The sequence below is a fragment of the Balaenoptera musculus genome, chromosome 2, assembly GCF_009873245.2.
Source record: "Balaenoptera musculus isolate JJ_BM4_2016_0621 chromosome 2, mBalMus1.pri.v3, whole genome shotgun sequence".
Lineage (NCBI taxonomy): Eukaryota > Metazoa > Chordata > Mammalia > Artiodactyla > Balaenopteridae > Balaenoptera > Balaenoptera musculus.
This window is the reverse complement of record NC_045786.1, coordinates 91334979-91358945: the sequence shown is the minus strand read 5'-3', so window position 1 is coordinate 91358945 and position 23967 is coordinate 91334979. Positions and strand designations below refer to the sequence as shown.

At 37.5% G+C, this 23967-nt stretch overlaps 1 protein-coding gene across 5 annotated transcripts in view; it reads right to left on the bottom strand.

Moving 5' to 3' along the window:
* Positions 1–23967, bottom strand: part of INO80 (INO80 complex ATPase subunit) — a 129772-nt gene that overhangs the window by 87812 nt on the left and 17993 nt on the right. For 2 of the 5 annotated variants that reach the window (XM_036842975.1, XM_036842977.1), the window contains exons 2-7: positions 14634–14819; positions 14209–14492; positions 14050–14117; positions 12007–12177; positions 9713–9833; positions 8410–8624 (exon numbers count right to left, since the gene is read on the bottom strand). In XM_036842975.1, the coding sequence (XP_036698870.1) occupies positions 8410–8624; positions 9713–9833; positions 12007–12177; positions 14050–14117; positions 14209–14492; positions 14634–14776 (1002 nt within the window). In that variant the 5' untranslated portion in view covers positions 14777–14819. Of the gene's footprint in view, positions 1–8409; positions 8625–9712; positions 9834–12006; positions 12178–14049; positions 14118–14208; positions 14493–14633; positions 15647–23967 lie in introns of those variants that run through there. The other 3 variants (XM_036842978.1, XM_036842976.1, XM_036842979.1) reach the window with 3 other exon arrangements.

The window sequence follows — 23967 nt, the reverse complement described above, 5'->3', positions numbered from 1 at the left end:
TGAACGAGGAAAATGTAACAACATACCCTAATCCTAGCACCACCCTGATTAGAACACTGCTTTCTAGGGTCAATATGCAAAGAAGCTGAGACAGCAGGGCACACAGATACAAAAATCATTAGGAGAAAGGTAAACTAGCTTCTTAGTTTGTGATTCTAGCCCTACCTCCAGCCAAGGCAAACCCACTGCCACTATTACTTAATTTCTACCACCACTTGACCTCACCTTCTTCAACAAAAATTCCGAGGCAGACCTAACACAAGATGACTCAGCAGCCCACAACCAAGTCTCAAGCTGCTTATTATGTCTACCACTTCACTTAAAAAAAACTAGCTTCAATAAAGAAACCTGATTTTAACCATGATGGTCCATTTATTTGATGTGGGAAAGAAGAGGCAGAGCTGAGTGGCTCTCTGACTATTAAAGAAATCTCCCCCAGACTGTAAAGAAACAATGGGTGTGAAGTTATACAAAGGGCCTGAAAGCCATTTCTATAATAATCCCACCTCAGACTGTCTGATTAAGGGAATTTTTAGGGCTTTTAACAAAAACTTTCTCTAATTCTAAAGCAACTACTGCCACTTTAAAGATAAAATTCTCAAATATTCCCACTGAATTCCTTATCATCAGAGGGCATCATCTGAAGCCTCTTCACCAAGTATGAAACAAGTTTTTCTGTAACTTTTCCCATCACGAATGTTCATACAAAGTCAACAGGCACATGAAAAGGTGCTCAACATCACTAATTATCACAGAAATTCAGTCAAAACAAAAATGAGATATCACCTCACACCTGTCAGAATGGCTACCATCAAGAGGATCACAAATAAATGTTGGAGAGGATATGGAGAAAGGGAACCCTAGCACACTGCTGGTGGGAATGTAAATTGGTACAGCCACTATGGAAAACAGTATGGAGGGCCCTCAAAAAACTAAAAATAGGACTTCCCTGGTGGCGCAGTGGTTGAGAATCTGCCTGCCAATGCAGGGGACACGGGTTCGAGCCCTGGTCCGGGAAGATCCCACATGCTGCAGAGCGACTAGGCCCGTGAGCCACAATTGCTGAGCCTGCGCGTCTGAAGCCTGTGTTCCACAACAAGAGAGGCCGCGATAGTGAGAGGCCCCCACTTGCCGCAACTAGAGAAAGCCCTCGCACAGAAACGAAGACCCAACACAGCCATAACTAACTAACTAACTAACTAACTAACTAACTAACTAACTAAAAATACAACTACCATATCATCCAGCAATTCCACCCCTGGGTATACATCCAAAGAAAACGAAAACACTAAGTCAAAAAGATACATGCACCCCAATGCTCATAGTAGCACTATCTAAAATAGCCAAGATATGGAAACAACCTAAGTGTCCAACAACAGATGAATGAATAAAGAAGATGTGATACATACACACACACACCCCGGAATATTACTCAGCCATAAAAAAGAATGAAATTCTGCCATTTGCAACAACATGGATGGACCTAGAGGGTATTATGCTTAGTGAAATAAGTCAGAGAAAGACAAATACTGTATGTTATCACTTACATGTAGAATATAAGAAATAAAACAAACAAATGAATATAACAAACCAGAAACAGTCTCATAGATATAGAGAACAAACGAGTGGTTGCTAGTGGGAAGGGGGAAGAGAGGGAACAAGATAGAGGTATGGGATTAACAGGTACAAACTACTATGTATAAAAAATAAATAAGCAACAAGGATATATTGTATAGCACAGAGAACTTAGCCAATATTTTATAATAACTTTAAATGGAGTATAATGTATAAAAATTTTGAATCACTATGCTGTACACCTAACATTATAAATCAACTATATCTCAATTAAAAAAAAAGAATGCCCAAACACATACTCTCTCTCCAGAAATATTTATTAATTGCTATGGAGGGAGGGGAAGTAATTGCACAGTACAGAGGCACCATCATACTAAGGGATCAAAGCTAATATCACTATATAGGGACAGATGTGTCAAGTGCCTCCTGATGAGATATGTCAAGAACATATCACTCTCTAGTAATATTGCCAAAAATGCATAATTCAAATCTAATCCCAAGGAAACATCACACAAACCCAAATTCAAAAATATTCTACAAAATGGTATACTCTTCAAAATAACAATGTCAGGAAAGATGAAAGCTAAGGAATTGTTTCAGAATAAAGGAGATTAATGAGACATGACAATTAAATGCAACATGTAGTCCTAGATTGATTCAGAGGTGGGGAAAGTGCTATAAAGGACATTATTGAAACAAGTGATGAAATATGAAAACCTATGGGTCAGATAATAATTTTTAATACTGCACTGTGGTTATGCACTAGATGATTTCCTTTTTCTTTGGAAACACACAATTATTAGGAGTAAATTTAGCACAAAATCTCAAACTAACCCTTAAAATGAGTGAGAAAAAAAGTATGCATTTATATGGCAAAAGCAAATGAGGCAAACAGGTGCTAAATACGAGTAAAAGATACATGGCAGTTCCTTGCATTATTCTTGCCATATTTTTCTTTTTTTAAATTTTTAATTAATTTATTTATCTATTTTTTGGCTGCGTTGGGTCTTTGTTGCTGTGCGCGGGCTTTCTCTAGTTGGATCATATGGTAGTTCTATTTTTAGTTTTCTGAAGGACCTCCATACCAATTTACATTCCCACCAACAGTGTGCTAGGGTTCCTTCTTCCCCACATCCTCTCCAACATTTGTTATTTGTGGTCCTTCTGATTAACAGCCATTCTGACAGGTGTGAGGTGATATCTCATTTTTGTTTTGATTTGCATTTCTCTGATGATTAGCAATGTTGAATATCTTTTCATGTACGTGTTAACCATCTACATGTCTTCTTTGGAAAAGTGTGTATTCAAGTCTTCTGGCCATTTTCTGATTAGGTTGCTTTTTTGATACTGAGTTGTATGAGCTGTTTATATATTTTGCATATTAATCCTTTGCCAGTCATACCATTTGCAAATATCTTCTCTCATTCTATACATTATCTTTTTGTTCTGTCAATGGTTTTCCTTGCTGGGCAAAACCTTTTACATTTAACTAGGTCCCATTTGTTTACTTTTGCTTTTATTTCTTCTTTTGCCTCAAGAGACAGATCCAAAGAAATACTGCTACAATTTATGTCAAAGGTTGTTCTGCCTATGTTTTCGTCCAGGAGTTTCATGGTTTCAGATCTTATGAGATCTTCTCAGGTCCTTAATCCAGTTTGAGTTTATTTTTGTATACAGTGTGAGGAAACTGAACTAACTTTAGAGTTATGGAAAACATGCAAAAAATAGTAGAGTTCCCTTACTACTCCCCACCCCCGCTTTCCCTAATTTTAGCAACTTATATAACCATAGTGCAATTATTAAGAAAGGAAATTAACTGCCCTCTAGAGCCCATGAGCCACAACTACTGAAGCCCGTGAGCCACATCTACTGAAGCCCGCACGCCACAACTACTGAAGCCCATGTGCCTAGAGCCCATGCTCTGCCACAAGAGAATCTACCACAATGAGAAGCCCACGCACTGCAACAAAGAGTAGCCCCCACTCACCACAACTAAAGAAAGCCCATGCAGCAACGAAGAGCCAATGCAGCCAAAAATAAATAAATAAATTAATTAAAGTTCCCTTTAAAAAACAATAAATAAAAAGTGATGCTTCTCGACACTTACGAATTTAATTAAAAAAAAAAAAAAGCAAGGAAATTAACACCAGTAAAGCATTAACCAAATTATATATAGGTCTTATTTGAATGTCAACAACTTTTCCACTAATATCCTTTCACTGTTCCAGGATCCTACACAGGATCTCACAATGCGTTCATTTAGTTGTTCTTCTCCTTAATCTCTTCCTGTATGTAACATTTCCTCAGTCCTTCTCTTTCATGTCCTTGACACTTTTGAAAAGCACCAATCAGTTATTCTGTAAAGTGTCCCAAAATGTGTGGTTTTCCGGTTTTTCCTCATGATGGGAATGACATCGTTTACTATGGCAAGAATATCAGAGAAATGATGTTTTGATGATGTGCTCCTCTCAGTGCATCACATCAAGGAGTTCATGATATCAAAATTTATATTACTAGTGATGTTTACTTTGATCATTTGGTTAAGGTGCACTCTGCCAATTTTGAAGCTATGCAACTTCTGCTTCTCCTTTAACTTTTGCCCTCTAATTTTAGCATTCATAAATGTAGTCTGCAACAATTATTACTGTGGTGTTTGCATAAGGATAATTTTATTTCCTTCTTTCCTTCTACACTTACTAACCGGAATTCCTACTGAAAGGAAGAGTTGTTCCTTCTACACTTTGTCTATTCAAGTATTTACTTGCAACAGTATGGACTGACAATATTTCTTTTATTCTATGGGTCAAAATCCAGTATTATTCTTATTTATTTTGTTGCTCAAATTATTCTAACTTTGGCCACGAGGCGCTCCTTCAGGTTGGCTCCTGTGTTCTTTTGAGAAGCCCCACCTCCCCCCGATCTTTCTTCAGAACTTCTTTACTTTCTGGCATCACTTTAAAATGTTTTTCATTTTGCCTTTGGCTGCGCTGCACGGCTTGCGGGATTTTAGTTCCCTGACCAGGGATTGAACCCGGGCCCCGGCAGTGAAAGCAACAAGTCCTAACCACTGGACCGCCAGAAAATTCCCTAAGGTTCATTCTGTATTTTCCCTGCTGAGTTCTGGAATAAGGTACTTCTTCAAGGAGCCTTGGTTCCTCTTATTAGAGAATAAAAGTTGTTTAGAAATCAAGACCCAGGGACTTCCCTGGTGGTGCAGTGGTTAAGAATCCACCTGCCAATGCAGGGGACATGGGTTCGATCCCTGGTCTGGGGAAGATGCCACATGCCACAGAGCAACTAAACCCGTGCGCCACAACTACTGAAGCCCGCGCACCTAGAGCCTGTGCTCCGCGACAAGAGAAGCCACTGCAATGAGAAGCCCGCGCACTGTGACGAAGAGTAGCCCCCGCCCTCCGCAACTAGAGAAAGCCCGCTCGCAGCAACGAAGATGCAACACAACCAAAAATAAATAAGTAAGTAAGTAAGTAAGTAAGAAATCAAGACCTGGTTGCTAGGTATCTTCGTTGTTACTGGGGTGTCACTGCTTCTAGGCCCTCTCAGCAAACAGAACCAGAAAAAATATACATATGCATGCTAATCCATGCATACACACCCAAGTATATTTCAGTTATCTATCTGTATGTGTGTATATATATATATAACCATGCATTTATACTGATACCTCTGATCCCAGTCAAACTTCATGGGCTTCATTTTAGCTTTCCCCTTCTCCTTACTTATTAACTTCTTTCTCCAGCAGTGAGAAACTGGCTCATCTACAATATATTTACTTATTTGTTCATTCCTAGTATACACATAAAGTAGTTTCAAAATTGCTAACCTATTCATTCCCCTATGAGAAACACTTTTACTATGTCAATCATGGCGTTTACGCATAGTTCCATCAGTCTTTAGCCTTACATATCCAATCAAAATAACGTTCTCCTCAGTTACTTAGATGAGTTCTTTCTTCCCCACTCCCTGCAACTTGATCATGTTACTCATTTCTAATACAGTTAAGTTCATTTGTTCCTACTTTTATTCCATTTTGACCACACATCGCCCCAACCTCCCTCTCCACCCACATCCTGGTTGGTTTAATATTGGAGGTATATCAGAAATCTGTGAAACATTACTATGGTTCTAAGTCAGCCTTATACAAAATATACTCAAAGACTCCTTCCTTCTCATCCTTGCTACCCTGTTCCCATTCCTTCCCTCCTTTCTACCCTTTCCCCACTTGCCCTCTATAAGGAATCAATCACTTTAACTGCTGGTTCATCCTTCTTGAATTTCTTTTGAACGAATGAGCAGATATTTGTGTATTTTCTTGTATTCCCTCTATTCTTACATGAAGGGTATACTTACTTTTTTGTGTTTTGCCTCTTTCACTTAACTGTACGTCCTCGAAATTACTTCATATCAGTTCAGGGAGGTCTTCCTCGTTCTTTATTTTTAACAGCAGTATAATAATCCACTGGACAGATCTACCATCGTTTAATTCAAGCCCCATATATAACCATTTAGATTGTTTCTGTTATTTCGCAATTACACATAATGCTACAATGAATAACCTTGTTTACATGTATTTTTTTATGGTTGCTTTAGCTTTAAGGTAGATTCCTAGAACTGGTAGTGCTGATTTTAAAGGTAAGTGCATCTGTAGATTGCTAGGTGTTGCCAACTTTCCCTGCAACACAGTCCTAATTTGTATTCCTATCAGTAATGTATGCGAGCACCTGCTTCCCCACAGGCTCCTTAACAGAATGTGTTGTCGTATTTTTAAATTTCTGCCAGTGTGATAGGTGACAAATGATGTCTAAGTGTTATTTTAATTTGTACTACCCCAATTATGAGAGACTTTGACCCTTTTTAATATGTTTGAGAGCCATTTTTGTATCTTTCTTTGCTAATTGTCTATTCTTGACATTTTCCCATTTGTCTACTGAATCTGTGGTCATTTGTCCCTCCATTTTTTTAAAAAATATTTATTTATTTTGGCTGCACTGGGTCTCAGTTGCGGCATGCAGGATCTTCGTTGTGGCATGTTTAGTTGTGTCATGTGGGGTCTTTAGTTGTGGCATGCATGTGGGATCCAGTTCCCCGACCAGGGATTGAATCCGAGTCCCCTGCATTGGGAGCACAGAGTCTTACCCACTGGACCACCAGGGAAGTCCCTGTCCCTCAATTTTTAACAGTTCTTTCTATATTATTAGAGGTAACATCCCTTTGACTGTAGTATTCAATGTAAATAATGGGGACTTCCCTGGTGGCGCAGTGGTTAAGAATACGCCTGCCAATGCAGGGGACATGGGTTCAAGCCCTGGTCCGGGAAGATCCCACATGCAGCGGAGCAACTAAGCCTGTGTGCCACAACTACTGAAGCCCGCGCGCCTAGAGCCCGTGCTCCGCAAAATGAGAAGCCACTGCAATGAGAGGCCCACACACCGCAACAAAGAGTAGCCCCTGCTCGCCGCAACTAGAGAAGGCCCACATGCAGCAGCAAAGACCCAACACAGCCAAAATTGAATTTAAAAAATAAAAAATTTTAAAAAATAAAAAAATAATATCTCCCAGTTTGTCAGTTGTCTTTTGTCATGCAAAAATTTATTTTTATGTGGCCAAATTTAAGAGTATTTTCTTTTATTACCTCTGGATGTTGAATCATAGTTAGAAACTCTTTTCCTACACAAATATTAGATAGAAATGCAGTCGCTTTATTCTAATATTTGTATGATTTCTTTTTTTTACATTGAGATGCCAAATCCATTTGGAGTATATGTGTGAGATACAGACCTAATTTTACCTTTTTCAAAATGGCTATCTAGTTGTCCCAACACCATTTATTAAAAGTACTACTAGTCTATCTGCCTATTCATGTGTCAGTACCACACTGTTCTAACTGTAGAGATTTTATAGTATGTTTTAATGTTTGGGAAGGCTTTTTTTACTGTTTCCCTAGCAATTCTCACATATTGACTTTTTCCACATTGAGTTTAGAATCATCTTCTTTAATTCATAAAATATCCTGTTCATATGTCTATTAAGATTGCACTCAATTTATAATGAAGCAATTAACTGGGTAAAATGCAAATGACTGGTGAATCTAACTAAAGAGTATAAGGGGATTTCCTTGGTGGTCCAGTGGTTAAGAACTGGTCTTGCAATGCAGGGGACGCTGGTACGATCCCTGGTCGGGGAACTAAGATATCACATGCCTTGGGGCAACTAAGCCCACACACCACAACTAGAGAGAAGCCTGCGCACCACAACAAAGATCCCGCGTGCTGCAACTAAGACCCAACACAGCCATAAATAAACAAATAAATAAATAAATAGGGTATACAGACATTATTCCTGCAGCTTTTAAGTTTGAAATTAGTATATCAAAATAAAACATTCAAGCAAATTAAAAGAGCAAAATGAATGCTTATACATGTTTTTCCTAAATCATTCACATTTTCTTCTAATACCGGTGATTATTCAGTAACATCCAAATGTTTATAAAGTGTAAGAAACACATGTCCATCATTTTAATTTCCTGCATTATGACCTATCAATTTGCTGTCAAATCTCTATTTCTTTATGTAAGAAAACTGCATTCCTCAAAGAGGTTTCCCTCCATTTTTTTGGCCAAGGAGCATAACACAACAATTATCTCGTGTATTTTGATCAAATTCTAGAAAATCAGTTAACTGAAGAGAGTACTATTCAGGATTTTCCTAATTCCAAAAGATTAGTTTTCTTTCTGAACCCTGTGAAAGTACCTAGCTCTCACAGCTTCTCTTTGGAGGGCAGGCAGAGAAAACATTCTATCTGGAGGCACTCACTTACCTTTGGTAGTTCCTTTTTCACAATGCTGAGCCATACTTTCCTGCGACGAGCATTGAGCTGCTCAATGGATAAGTGCTTCTTCTTGGTGCCAGGAGGAGGTGCATCATGAGAGAACTTGGCAAACACTTTGGTCTGGTGGTGGTGGCGACGAGGGGATTCTTCAGAGGAAAGTTCTTCATCTCTTCGCCTTTTCTTCTTCACTTTTTTCAACTTAGCTGCAAAGGAGACAGACTCTCAGAAGGTTTCATTTCTTCCCTTCCACAGGAGAAAGTCACAAAACAACCTCATCACTTTAAGAAAAATCAAGGTTCTTTTCTCATTCCACTGAGACTGGCAATGTTTTTCCTTTTATCTATTCAGGTCCATGAATATTCCACAAAGAAGCTAACACTACCTCAAAAAAGAACACTGGATACTTCCTCTGTTTACATGAAAGAGAAATAGAAGAGAACCTAAGAACTGTATTTCTTTTGAACCCAACAATAGGAAAGGAGGCTTATGAAGTATCATGAGCTCAAGTCATGATCAGAGGAAGGAAACTTTTCTACTTGGTAGCAATGTAAGTTGACTAAAGAAAAATAACAGAGAAAGAAAAAAAATGCATTAACTGATATGACACTAAGACCTGCGAAAAGAAAACTGCACATGAAACAAAAATCTAGTTTGAGAGGGAGGGTGGAAGGATGAGAAAATACTGAGATAAACAAGGAGGATGTGGACGAAATAAGGGAAGAAGGCTGAAAAGAGTGTTTCTGTACAGAGTTCATGCCTTTAGGGGAATAAAATCTGCCTAGTACAGATAGTCTAAAACTTTCCTTTCCTATTTCCTTCCTGATTTCCAGCTGCTTGGAACTCAGAGAGGAAAAGACATTTCCTGGCAAACATGCAAACAAGCACTACAGAAGATCATCAGGAGGTGTCTATTTTAAATCACTACATACAGCAACAATTATAACTTATTCCAAATACTTCAGGTGACTCTTCATACTTCCCTGTGTATAACTAACTGCTTCCTGTCCCAGAACATTTTCAATATTTGGAGAGTATGTAGAAGAAAAAAAGGAATAACCTAATTGGCTTAAATCTCTGGCAAAGAATCTATAGTTCTCATGTCTTTATAATTCTAGAAAAGATCATAAACCAAATACAAAATAAATTTAATACTATTTACAACTAGTAATTGGATAAGGGAGACTAGGGTTTTTCAGATAAAGCAAATTTCTACTACATGGATTATGTTCAAAGCCCAAACGTACCTGGAACTAAGAATGAGTAAAGGTAGAAGGCAGGTCAATATGCTCACCTTTAAGTTTCTTTTCTTCCTTGAATTTCTTTTTTTTGGGTCCAAGAAGGTGCCGTTGTTGCTCATAGAAAGGGTCATATGTGGAGAGCAGGCCTGCACTGTAGTATTGGTATTGCTGCAACTGAAGCAGGCAAAGACAGTGATGTTTAGAAGGGCCTGTCTTTCCTACAGCACAGCCTTCAAATTATCTTTACTAAAGAAGGCTGATGCAGAGAAAAACCATAGTTCCTACATACAGTATTCTTCCCACAAAGAGACCAATAAACGTTTAATACATCAAAGTGAATTATTCCCTTAACTTCAGAACAAAATGGGTTCATTGGCTATGCACACGGAAAGTTGTTGAAAATAACTTAAAAAAACAAAAAAAAACCCTTCATGATTCTGATTCTCCACCAGAATATTTACTTTGTCCTGACACATATTTGTCATTGCAGAAAGGTCTCCTCTTCAATTCATCAACAAGAAATAAACCATACTTCTACTACCAATAGGTCCCCAGATTTACTAAGGTTTCTAATGCCTGCTTTCCCAGCTCTTAGTCTTATATTTAGTTTGAATAGTCCCCAGCCATCACAATTCTTCAATCTTTGAAGTCTTCTCTCTTCATTTCCCACTAAGAATCTGACAATATTATACACAGTGTCTTTGTTACCAGAATTCTAACATATGAATAATCTTATTTTTTTCTGTCCAGAGAGTAATTAATCTTTTCAAACATTTCATTCAAATTGACCTCCAAAGCTCAAATTTTGTCTGACTTATTACTAACGGGTAAATACGAAGATAAATAAAATTAGGTAGTCCACTGCAGAATCTCTTTCCTGAATTATAGGCAAATGAGTTGTTCAAAGACTGAAACTAGGATAGAAGAGTGACATGGAGAACTATTACAATGTCCTCTGTTAAAGCATTCATACAGCTGTAAACTTAAAATCTGTGGACTTTCCCACGTGTCTTTTACTTCAATTTAAAAAAGACCAAGTATTTTGAGCACCAACTGCCTTAGCATTGTACTTTAAAAAGGAACTCCTTGTCTAAGTCAAAAGTCATACATCTTCATACATCTTACTATTTATTACTTCTACAGGTTTATAACTTTTAGCATATTATTCAAAGCTTTCTGAACTAACTTTGGACCTTAACTAATTGCTGGAAAGTTTTAGGTCTTCAAATATTCTATTGCTCATTATGTACAAAGTGCTACACTCCTGACAAAAATCAGAAGGCGTTTGTAACAGCATTCAAATAGTTGCCACATAAAACTATCATCAATCTAATGTTAGTATGTGAAGAAAGGGAGTTTTTCCAAGATAGGAACACTTCCAAAGAACAACTGCATTAAAAAGCAACCACAAGAATTTTAAATGGTGCAGCTGCTTTGGAAAACAGCCTGACAGTTCCCCCAAAGGGTAAGCATAGTGTTATCATATGACCCAGCAATTCTTTTCCTTGGTATATACCCAAGAGAAATAAAAATACATGTCCACACCGAAAATCTGCACACAAATCTTCAGGGCAGCATTATTCATAAGAGCCAAAAAGTGAAACAAGTCACTATTCATAGCTACAATCCATAAAACCCAAAAAGTAGAAACAATCCAATTAGTTCATCAAATGATGCATGGATAAATAAAATGCACTATGTCCATATAATGGAATATTACTTGGTAATAAAAAGGAATGAGGTACTAATACATGCTACAATATGAATGAACCCTGAAAACCTTATGCTAAGTGAGAGAAGCTGGACACATGTTGTTCCATTTGTATGAAATGTCTAGAATAGGCACATTTATAGAGACAAATGGTGGACTGATGGCTGTCTGGGGCTGAGGGGAATAAAGAGAATGAGGGGGGGAGTTCCCTGGTGGCCTAGTGGTTAGGATTCCAGATGTTCACTGCTATGGTCTGGGTTCGATCCCTGGTAGGGGAACTGAGATCCTGCAAGCCACACAGCAAAAAATTTTTAAACGCAAAAAAATTAAAAAAAAAAAAAAAAAAAGGAAAGAATGAGGGGCCAGAGCTAAGGGAAATGAGATTTCTTTCTGGGGTGAGAAAATGTTCTGAAATTAGAAAGTGATGATAGTTACAAACTCTATGAATATACTAAGACCAACTGAACTGTGTACATTAAAAGGCTGAATTTTTTTAGTATGTGAAGTATATTTCAATTATCAGAACAACCACAACCACCATCTAAATATAAAGTTAAAATGATGTATGTTCAATTAATATAAACCAGAGAGTAAATACCCAGCATGAAAATCTGAGATTTCTCCTGAAACCCTTACCTCCTTGTCTTTACTATACTTATTCTGGTGAAGTTTCTTGTATTTGTGCAGTCGCAACATATTATGAAGTTCTTCTCTGCTGAGATTGAGTTCTTCTTCTTCTTCTTCTTCTTCATCATTGTCTTCACTCTGAGAATCTGCCTCACTGGATTCATCGCTTAGCAGAATGCTCTGAAAAAGGGAGGAAATGGAAATGGAACCTCTGATATGAAGCAATTCCTTTTATAATCCAAGGGTTTTTTCCAGATCCCAAAACAATGACAAAAACAGCTGGAGGATAGTCATTCCAGTTTCCCTTATACTATTCTTTACCAATTCAACTAAAAAACAAAAAGATACCAATTAAACCTAGAAGTCATGAATTAAAGAGCGCCAAAACATGAGAAATGCTATCAACAGCAACAAGGCTAAATTTCACTTAGTACATATGCTACACATAAGATAATTTAAATAAATGTCAAATACCAAGGCAAAAAACTAAACAAAACCTAAAAAACTACTATAGGGCATAAAGGTATAATATAGAAAGCAAGCTGTGATGCCTAATAAAGGGGAAACAACCCCAAAATCCATTAACTGATGAATGGATAAACAAAATGTGGTATTATCCAGATAACGAAGAATTATTCAGCCATTAAAATGAAGGAAGTAGTACTGACATGTGCCACAACACACAACATGAATGAACCTTGAAAACATCATGCTAAGTAAAAGAAGCCAGACATAAAAGGCCACATTTTATGTTTCCATTTATATGAAATGTCCAGGATAGGCAAATCCACAGAGACAGAAAACAGGTTAGTGGCTCCCAAGGGCTGGGGAAAGTAGAGAAAGGGTGACTGTTAATGAGCAGAGTTTCTTCCTGGAGTGTTGAAAATGTTCTGGAATTAGATAGTGGTAATGGCTGTATTAACTTTATGAAAGTACTAAAAATTATTAAATTATACACATTTTAAAAGGGTAGATTTTATGGCATGTGAATTACATCTCAATTTTTAAAAATGTGATGGCCAAGCATAAGGTTACTGCATTCCCAACAGTTTAAAACCTCATTGATGTGAAGCTAATCAGGCCTTTTCCACATGAGCCTTTTCAGGCCTTTTCCACATGAGCCTTTTAAAGGGGCTGGTGATAAAAATAAAAGACTACCTTTAAATTACTTTGAGCTCTTCATAAAAAAAGTATAAAATAGAGAAATAATTAGTTTCAATAAAAGAAATGCTATCCTTAATTCAGTCTAGCTAATGACAGTAATCTTGTAAGAGTATAAATGAGATTGTCACTGCCTTGCTAACAAACACTCTAATTGCTTAGCACTGTAACAAGAGTTAAAATACAAATTCCGTAACATAGTGTACAAGGCCCAATGTGATCAGCTAATAACCTCAGTTTCTACTATCTTCTCATTTACTGTGCTCCAGCTATACCAACCTCCTTTCTTCCCCAAACATACCAAGTTGCTTCCTTTCTCAGGACTTCTACCATCGGTCCTTCTGATTGAAATGCTCTTATCTTAAACCTTCACATAGTTCCTTCTGATCATTCAGCAATCAGTTGAAATGTTACCTCTTTAAAGAAACTGTATTTATTTATTTACAGACTTACTCACTGCCTCCCTACATTAGAGTGTAAGCTCCTCAGGGTAAGCTCCTCAGGGCAGGAACCCTATCTATCTACAACAGTATCTCCCAAGGCAGTATGCGCCAATCAACATCTGTTGAATGAATGAACTACTCAGTGACTAATAAAAAAAATAGATTAATAATCCTGATTACAAGCCAGTGAGAGCAAGGATCTTATCTGATATATTTCTATACTCCCTCGCTCAGTATAGGGCTTCATTCCCAAAAATGTTTGCTAAAATGAACTTCGTTGAGTCCTCTAGATTTTTCTCTTATAATCTCTTGAAAAACCACACCCAGAATAAAAGACTCATGTCTAGGAAAATCTCTGCCAATGTGCCATAATTAGTCAGTAACTTATCCTTCTATTTGTAATTTTAGTAGGTTATTTGAATTATAAACATTCTGCCTTATCTCTTACCTTTAGCCACTTTCTGCTTTTCTTCAACTTAGAGAAGTTATATAAATTCCCTTTGTCAGATTTTGTTTCTGTGTAAAGAAACATAAAGAATAAAAAAATGAAAGGACACCTGCCCCAAAAGAACTGATAGTCCAAAGAGGGATTTCACACCACACTGACCTGACTGTAGAACTCCATTCAATGAGTATGTGTTTAACATTCCAGAACTACTTGCTCCAGAAGTCTCACCAAGCAATGAATTTGGAGGTTCTTCCTTAACTTGTATCAAGGGATCCCCAGATTGGGGTAATAAAGGATTATTGTCATCCAGTCCATCTTCACTTTCATCACTATAAATTGAAGAATGGTGAATCCACAATAACAGCTGACCCAGCGAAATATTATAATTTATGGTTAGTAGACTGAACACTTTACAGAAGAAATTGATCCTTTGATTAAGCTGACTGTATTTTATTTGACAGAAAGAAGGAAAAAAAAAATCAAACATCGCAAAACCCATAAGATACTTAAACCATAAAATCTACAGGAATAATGGGAATCAGAAATGTGGGGAAACGTTATATTGGGAAGACGGAATACCATACCTAGAAATATTCCTGTTGAAGATGGCTGATGTTTGTCGCAGGAAATGGTCCAACCGGAGGGCCCTCTCCAGGTACTGAAGATAGAGGGGCTTTGCCAGCTCAGTGAAGCCGCCATCGTCCCCGGCACCCAACTCCGAGGCCATAGAACAAATCTGTCTTCATGCACAAGGGTTTCCGACTGCACGGCTGCAGAATGGAGATGAGTAGTGAAAGATGAAACGCTATTCATTCTCCCTTTATTTTGCCTGCTTGCTATCAATGTGAAGAGAAATCAGACCTTCTAGACACAAGAAGAGAATACAGCAGTCTATAGAAAGACCATGATAAAGCTCTTGTTAGGCACTGCCTCCTAATGCAAATGCAGAAGTTAAAAGGATGAGAAAAACACCAAACTATAGAAATACTGTCACCTGTCACAATGAAAATTCATGATACTTTTCTGAAGCAGTGCCTTAAAATTTATACTCAATTCTCTTTCATCTTACAATTAATAATTACTCACAACTATCCAAATCTGTACCACAAGTTCACTGCTGTACACCTCATAGAGGAGCACATGTTCTCAGCATCACCCTTCAAAACAGCTGCTCCCTTTTTCACTTTGTATTTACATTCATACATATGTGTGAGGTAGTCCACTTACAAGGGAATAGATATACTGGCAGAGTATTTTACAATCCCTTATAAACATGTCATAAAGTAAAAAGATTTAGAGATGATTCAGAAAACTGGAGCAAAGAGTAAAAGTGAGGGTGAGAAACCTGAGCATTCTCTTTGCTACCTTATGTTGTTAAGGACAATGTTAGACTCAAAACGTCTTCACTATAGAATCAATCAGTGTAACAACCTTCCCCCCAACTGTCTTTCATGTAACATCTTCTACCTTATAACTGGTTATTTTTAAAGAGTTAAGGGGTTGAGCCAAGATTAAATAATGGGACAACACAGAGCAATTAGCCCACCATCTGACATATACAGTGAGTGCTCAATAAATAGTAAATTACTTGTAAAAGTTTATAATCTAATAAATTAAGGTATAATCTTGAAAGGAAACCAGAACATCTTTATCTTGAGTTGTCTTCTCTTTTTATTACAGATTTTTAAAATTTCCTAATACAATCTTTCTCCTTAAGAGAATGTTAAAAATTCTCTCCCAATTGAGCCACAGATTCAACATAATCCCTATTAAAATCCTAGCAGGCTTTTCTTTTTTTTTTTTCCCAGAAATTGACAAGCTGATTATTAAATTTATATGGACACACAAAAGAATTAGAATAGTCAAAATAATTTTGAAAAAGTACAGGGCTTACTCACTTATACTTTCTGATTTTAAATATATCATAAAGCTACAGTCACCAGGACAGTGTGGTACTGGCATAAGGATAACCACATAGACCAATGAAATAGAGCTGAAAAATCCAGAAATAAACCCTTACATTTATGGTCAATTAATTTTCAATGAAGGTGCCAAGGCAATTTCAATGGGGGAAAGGACAGTCTTCAACAAATTGTGCTGGACAACTGAATATATAGCACATATAAAAGTTGAATTTAAACCATTACCTCATACCATGCACAAAAATTAACTCAAAATGGATCAGAGACCCAGGTGTAAAACCCCAAAATATAAAACTTCTACAAGAAAAAAAAAATCCTCATGACTTTAGATATGTCTTTAGAACTCTTACAACTCAGTAAAAAGATAACTCAACTAAAAAATGGGCAAAAGACTTTGAACAGACATTTTACCAAAGAAGATATACAAATGGCTTAACAGGCACATGGAGATGCTCAACATCAAAAATTGCAAATTAAAATTACAGAGGGATACCACTTTATACCCACTAGAACAGCTACAGTAAAAAGACAATAACAATTGTTGGGGAAGATGTGGAACTGAAACCCACATACATTGCTGGTGAAAATGTAAAATATTATAGCCACTATAGAAAAGTTTGGCAGTTGATTGAAAATTTGAATATAGTTACCATATGACTTAGCACTTCCTCTCCTAGTTATCTATTCAAGAGAAATAAAAACACATGTCCACCACTCAAAGCCTTTTATGTGAATGTTCACAGCAGTTATTATTCATAATAGTCAAAAAGTGAAATAATCTAAATGTCCATCAAATGGTGAATGGATAAACAAAATATGGTATGTCTGGACAACAGAATACTATTCAGCAATAAAAAGGAATAAACAATTGATACATGCAATAACATGAACGAACCTCAAAATTTTATGTTAAGTAAAAGAAGCCAGACACAAAAGACCACATACTATAGAATTCCATTTATATGAAATACCCAGAAAAGGAAATCTATAGAGACAAAAAGTAGATCAGTGGTTCACTGGGGGTACAAAGGGGGAGTAACTACCAATGGATACTAGAGATCTTTTTTAGGGGAGGTAGAAATGTAAATCCACATTGTGGTGATGTTTGCACAATTTTGTAATTTTGCTAAAAATCACTGAATTGTACACTTAAATGAGGTAAATTTCATGGTATATAAAATATCAATCTTGGGAACAGTTAAAGAAAAAAGAAGGTTAAAAAATACTTTAGGGCTTCCCTGGTGGTGCAGTGGTTGAGAATCCGCCTGCCAATGCAGGGGATACGGGTTCGAGTCCTGGTCCGGGAGGAACCCACATGCAGCTCCATGCGCCACAACTACTGAGCCTGCACTCTAGAGCCCGTGAGCCACAGCTACTGAAGCCCGTGCACCTAGAGCCCGTGCTCCACAACAAGAGGCCACTCAATGAGAAGCCCACACACTGCAAGGAAGAGTAGCCCCTGCTCGCTGCAACTAAAAAGAAAGCCCGCGCGCAGCAATGAAGACCCAACACAGCCAAAACTAACTAAATAAATAAATAAAAAAAAATAAATATTTTTTATAAAAGTCTTTATAAAAGACTTTTTAATAAAAGTCTTTTATAAAGGACTTCAATAAATTCTACTTTTCAAAATGAGACCTAACAGGTACCCATTCCAGAAGATTTCAAAGAAACTTGGTTTTAAAAATAAAGCAAAACTATCTTAGAGAATACATATAATTCATCTTGATACACATACATACAAATTAAAGCGTATAAAATTGCTGCTTGGAAGACCTAAATAGACATTTCTCCAAAGAAGGCATACAGATGGCCAACAGGAACACGAAAAGATGCTCAACAATGCTAATTATCGGAGAAATGCAAATCAAAACTACAATGAGGTATCACCTCATACCCATCAGAATGGCCATCATCAAAAAGTCTACAAATAATAAATGCTGGAGGGGGTGTGGAGAAAAGGGAACCCTCCTACACTGTTGGATGGAGGTTCCTTAAAAAACTAAAACTAAAAAAAAAAAAAACTAAAAATAAAGTTACCATATGATCCAGCAATCCCACTCTTGGGCATATATCCAGAAAAGACAAAAACTCTAATTTGAAAAGATACATGCACCCCAATGTTCATAGTAGCACTATTTATAATAGCCAAGACATGGAAGCAACAGATGAATGGATAAAGAAGATGTAGTATACATAAACAATGGAATATTATTCAGCCAGAAAAAGAGTGAAATATTGCTATTTGCAGCAACATGGATGGACCTAGAGATTATCATACTAGTGAAGTCAAATAGAGAAAGACAAATATTATATGCCATCACTATACATGGAATCTAAAAAATAATACAAATGAACTTATTTACAAAACAAAAACAGACTCACAGACATAGAAAACAAACTTATGGTTACCAAAGGGGAAAGGGGGGAGGGGGATAAGTCTGGAGTATGGGATTAACAGATATACACCACTATATTAAAATAGATAAACAACAAGGATTTATTGTGTGTGTATGTGTAACTGAACCACTATGCTGTACACCTGAAACTAACACAATATTGTAAATCATCTATAGTTCAATAAAAAAAAAAGAAAAAAAATTGTTGCTTGGCACCCTCCTAAGATTTTATTACAAAATAACTGATATTATGCTCAGGCTTCCCTGCTGGCGCAGTGGTTAGGAATCCGCCTGCCAATGCAGGGGACACGGGTTTGAGCCCTGGTGTGGGAAGATCCCACATGCCGTGGAGCCACTAGGCCCGTGTGCCACTACTGAGCCTGTGCTCTAGAGCCTGCGAGCCTCAACTACTGATCTTGCATGCCACAACTACTGAAGCCCGCGTGCCTAGAGCCCGTGCTCCACAACAAGAGAAGCCACCGCAATGAGAAGCTTGCGCGCTGCAACAAAGAGTAGCCCCCGCTTGCTGCAACTAGAGGAAGCCCGCGTGCAACGACAAGGACCCAGTGCAGCCAAAAATAAAAATAATAATAATAAAATAAAAAAAATTTATTGAAAAAAATTGATATTATGCTCTACTTAATTTAGCTGATAATAAAAATGGTCCTAATTAAGGCGGTATGAAGGTATGACTACAAAGAAATACTGGGTGATTCAAAAGGAACTACTTTTTAAAATAATTCCTCAGTATCTGGGCTGCATAATAACATGAAGTCAAAACCAATTTGTCCAGGAAAGAACAGTTACTTGTATGGTCTTACAATGCTCAATGTGCCCCCTGTGACACCAAGTATACATCAATCCTATATTCTGATTCTCCCAGAATCACCTTTGTAGCATATCACCATTGATAGTTGAAACAGCAACCATGAAATAGCACTTTCTTATTTCCACAAGGCTAAAGGAGGAGGTGCATGAAGTTCTTGACATATCTCCACAAGAAGAAGTCTTATGATGATATCTGGAGAGTCAAGGAATATTTTTAAAGTGTTTGATTAGATTTTTACTGTCGTAAAATATACGTAACATAAAAGTTACCATTTTAATCATTTGTAAGTAGAAAATTCAGTGGCATTAAGTACATTCACATGTACTCACACACCCAAACTACTGCTTCCTAATTTGGCTTCCCACCTCCAGGTACTTCTCCCTCTGATCCATCTTTGCAGCTACTTCCAGATCAGTATTCCCAAAACATCACTCTGATTTATGTTATCCCGCAACAGCTTTCCAAAATCCAATGAAGTCTAAATTCCTCAACCTGAGATTCAAAGACCTTTATCATCTGGCTTCAAGCTACTTTTCCAATTTTACTATTTCCCTATACTCAACACAAATTAAGAATACCCTGAAAATGTCTCTTAACTTCCTCTCAGATCCATCCCAATATTCACGTGAAGAGCTCTTTAAAACTCATCCAACCACAGGCTCTTACTGCCGTTTCAAAGGATTAATACATGATGTTAGAGCAATTCACCATTGATTGGCCTGGTCCATACCCTGAACTCTGGCTCTTTAATTCTGATTATCCTGCAACTGGACTGTGATCACCCTTCAGGTCCCCTGACTAAGCTTGGCATCCATGGTAAAGTGTCTGCCTTCAAATCATACTCACATGTATCAGACTTACCTACCTGTATCCATATATGGTCCTGGACTGAACTGCTCTGCACTCTCTAATTACTGCTATGCCTTTATGGATTCTGTCTTGCCCTTATCCTATGAATAACGTCTCTGTAAGAAAAGTCTCACCAAGCTGCAATGAAATCCTTCAAAGACAAAATGAGATACACTGTTCCAGGAAACACTTTTAGATTATTCTTAGCTAAGACTATTCTCTTCTTTGAACATCTGTATGGTTATTTATGGAAAGCATGGCACTTCTATGACTGTAAGCAGTCTATTAACTGTATACATGCACACCTTAGACTGTAAGCAGTCTATTAACTGTATACACGCACACCTTAGCTCCCTTACTAAACAAACTTACTAAACTATGTGGGCAAAGAGTCCCTATCTCATGAATCTATTTGGTTCTGATATTTACAAATGACCATATTAATTTGCTTTTCAAAGCACAGTCTTAAATGTCAAGGCTACAAAACTCTAGTTCTAATGTTATTTTCTGTATAAAGACAATCTGTAGTCAATGACCATAGGTCTCTACTCATATCCTGGACACATGATTTGGGGACAAAAGTTTAAATAAGACAAATCAAAAGATAACAAAAGTCGGGTAACTTAAGCAGAATGTGTTCAATCATTCATTATCCATCCTTGTTGAACAAGAACAGGAGAATGCATGAACTGAGTATCTTTCAGGGAATCCTCCTTAAAATTTGTCTCTCAGGCAAGTCTAGATAAATATGGGGAGGTGAGAGATCAAGGTGTTACTTCTAGACAAGAACCTGAAGGACACCTGCATCAACTGCCAATTCTTAGCTGAGGACAGAATTTCCGTCTTCCTCCAAATGAAAAGCCTAACAAAGATACCTACTTGGAGGGAAAGCCATCCTATCTCTGAATAGAGATGAGCTAAGAGGCACCGTTCAAACGGTAGCCTAGTCTAAGAAACTGATTTTACTTTGGATTTTAATTTTTTTTAATCTTTTTTTCCTAACAGCAATGGTTAAGAACATGATATATCATGACCACCTAATAAAATACTCAGTCACAATTATGACCATTAAGTATTTGTCCTAAGACCTACACATTTAGACTTTCCAAACTTAACTCTATTTTCACTTCTGATTTCTCTTTATAAATGCTACCCCAAATTGGTTTCATACCAATCATTTAGAGAAGCATTTCCCAAAGTTTGCTTCTCTGAGTACAACCTCAAGATATTAACAAATGACCATGAATATTAAAAATATTAATGCACTGAAGTCAGACTTAAGATTCTTTAGTCTTCAATATGCTAATGTGCTCTTAGTCTCTCTCCAAGAGGAATTCCCAACTTATTTGACCATTCTACGCAAAATACTCATTGAAATATCTCAGAGAAGACCAGATTGAGAATCACTGAATTAGTCAGATATCTAAAGAGAGTTCAATCATAACTGCCTTTAAGAAGTAATTCCTGGCTTCCCTGGTGGTGCAGTGGTTAAGAATCCGCCTGCCGATGCAGGGGACAGGGGTTCGAGCCCTGGTCCGGGAAGATCCCACATGCTGCGGAGCAACTAAACCCGTGCGCCACAACTACTGAGCCTGCGCTCTAGAGCCCGCGAGCCACAACTACTGAGCCCATGTGCCACAACTACTGAGCCTGCACTCTAGAGCCCGTGCTCCGCAACAGGAGAAGCCACCGCAATGAGAAGCCCGCACACCGCAAGGAAGAGTAGCCCCCACTCTCCACAACTAGAGAAAGCCGGCGCACAGCAACGAAGACCCAGTGCAGCCAAAAATAAAAAAAAATTAAATAAAAATAAATAAAAAAAAAGAAGTAATTCCTAAATTTATCAATACTAGCACAGAAAAGGCTGAGTAAAGGTACAGCTCTTGTGAGAACAACTATAGCTTTAAAGCATTTAAAGGACTAAAGACAGTCTGTAGCAGGTTATAGGCTGTAGCTCACATAAAAGGCCAAGTATTAAGGTAACAAAATAACTGGCTTTCCCACCTGCACTCCCCCATAACTCAGGCAATCTGTAACCCAAACCTATTACGACTGAATGTGATTTACTGAATCAGAGCCACAGGCTACACTGATAATTTGCAGAGCTATGGCACAAACAGCGTGATCAGGCCAAATAAATAAACTCCATAATATTTTAAAAGACAGAAATAAGACCAAAAAAAGAATGGAGATGCTATTTTCACATGAATATTAAAGCAACATTTCACTCATTCAGCTATTCAATTGCTGAACTCTAAGTGTAGTGTAGAAAAAGATATTTCCTTCAGAGAATTTAGTCTAATAGGGAATTTAAGGCTCAAACATAAATAACCACAATAAAAACTACACATGGGAAGTCACTTAAGAGATGTAGAGATAAAGTGCCATGGGAGTTCAGGAAAAAAGTATTACTCATGAGTGTCAGACTATGTTTAATGTTAAGTGAGGAATCTGCATTATTTACAAACACCTACAACTCTGAATGAGGAAACAGCAGGTTAGGATATGGATCCTTCTGTATGATCAAATGAACAGAAAATGAGAAGTGTGATGAATACAATCATCTAAAATTTAATGCTTCCAACTCCCCACAAAGAAAAGCCCATGCCTAATTGCTCTACCGGTGAATTTTACCGAACATTTAAAGTAGAATTAATACCAATCCTTCGCAAACTCTTCCAAATAACAGAAAAGAAAACTCTATGACACCAGCATTACCTTAATTTCAAAACCAGGCAAAGACATCAAGAGAAAACTACAGTCAGCCCTCCATATCCACAGATGCAGAGCCCACAGATATGGAGAGCTGACTCTACCATTTTATATAAAGGACTTGAGCTTCCACAAATTTTGGTATCTGCAGGGGGTCCTGGAACCAATTCCCCATGGATACCGAGGGATGACTATACAGACTAATATCCCTTTTAATACAGACACAAAAATCCTCAACAAAATACAGGTGACCCTTGAACAACATGGGGGTTTGCGGCACTGACCCTCCTTGCAGTTGAAAATCCACATATAACTTTACAGTCAGCCCTCCATATGCGCAGTTCCATACCTAAGGTTCCATATCCACAGTTCTGCATTCATGGATTCAACCAACCATAGATGGTGCAGTAAGCAGTTACTGAAAAACAATCCACATATAAGCAGACCCATGCAATTCAAACCCACATTGTTCAAGCGTCAACTGTATTATATGCTGAATGCAGCAGCATATAAAAGGAATAATACACCATTACTAAGGTAGAATTTATCCTAAGAATGCAAGGTTGGTGTAATAGCTGCAAATCAGTCAATATGCTATACTGCACTAAAGCATAAAACCCACTTGATCATCTCAACAGAAACAGAAAAATGATTTGACAAAATCCAACACCATTCCAAAATAAAAACACTCAATAAACTAGGAACAGAAGGGAACTCCCTCGGGACTTCCCTGATGGTCTAGTGCTTAAGACTCCGCCCTTCCACTGCAGGGGGCACGGGTCTGATCCCTGGTTGGGGAACTAAGATCCCACATGCCACACGGTGCGGCCAAAAAATAAAATTTACAAAAAAAAAGGAAGAGATCTCTCTCAACCTGATAAAGGACATTTATGACAAACTCATGGCTAACACCAGACCTAATAGTGAAAGACAATGCTATCCCCCTTAAGATCAGGAACAAGACATGGCTGTCTGCTTTCACAACCTCTATTCAAAACTGACTGAAAATTCTAGCCAGGGCAAATAGGAAAAGGAAGGAAGGGAGGGAGGGAGAGAGTGCAGGAACCCAGATTGGAAAGAAAGAAGTAAAACTATCTCTATTTATAGATGACATGATCTTGTACACAGATAGATAATCCTAAGGAATGCACTAAAAAAAATGATTAGAACTAATAAATAAGCTCAGTAATCTTGTAGGATACAATAT